At 67.7% G+C, this 282-nt stretch overlaps 1 protein-coding gene across 1 annotated transcript in view; it reads right to left on the minus strand.

Moving 5' to 3' along the window:
• The window catches only part of COL7A1 (collagen, type VII, alpha 1), a 48,956-nt gene that overhangs the window by 25,341 nt on the left and 23,333 nt on the right, over positions 1-282 (minus strand). The window contains 1 exon segment of the mRNA XM_014538979.1: positions 61-129. Within this exon segment, the coding sequence (XP_014394465.1) occupies positions 61-129 (69 nt within the window).

Raw genomic sequence — 282 nt, forward strand, 5'->3', positions numbered from 1 at the left:
TCAGGCCAGGGCCTGGGGTCCGGGCGGGAGGTGGGCCCCAGGCTGACCCCACACACCGACCTTCGCGCCCTTGAGTCCAGGGGGCCCTTGCTCCCCAGAGGGCCCAGGACCTGGCTTGTCCACGTCCACCTACGAGCACAAGGTCAGAGGGGAGAGACGCGTCTGTCACGGAGGCGTGGAGAGGTCATCCAGGTCACAGGGGCCGAGGTCATGGGGTCAGAGACACCACATGGCGTTTCTGGGCCCACACTCATGGCGGCTTCCTAGCGACAGCCGGCACAG

This window comes from Myotis brandtii, unplaced genomic scaffold (genome assembly GCF_000412655.1).
Source record: "Myotis brandtii unplaced genomic scaffold, ASM41265v1 scaffold207, whole genome shotgun sequence".
Taxonomy (NCBI): domain Eukaryota; kingdom Metazoa; phylum Chordata; class Mammalia; order Chiroptera; family Vespertilionidae; genus Myotis; species Myotis brandtii.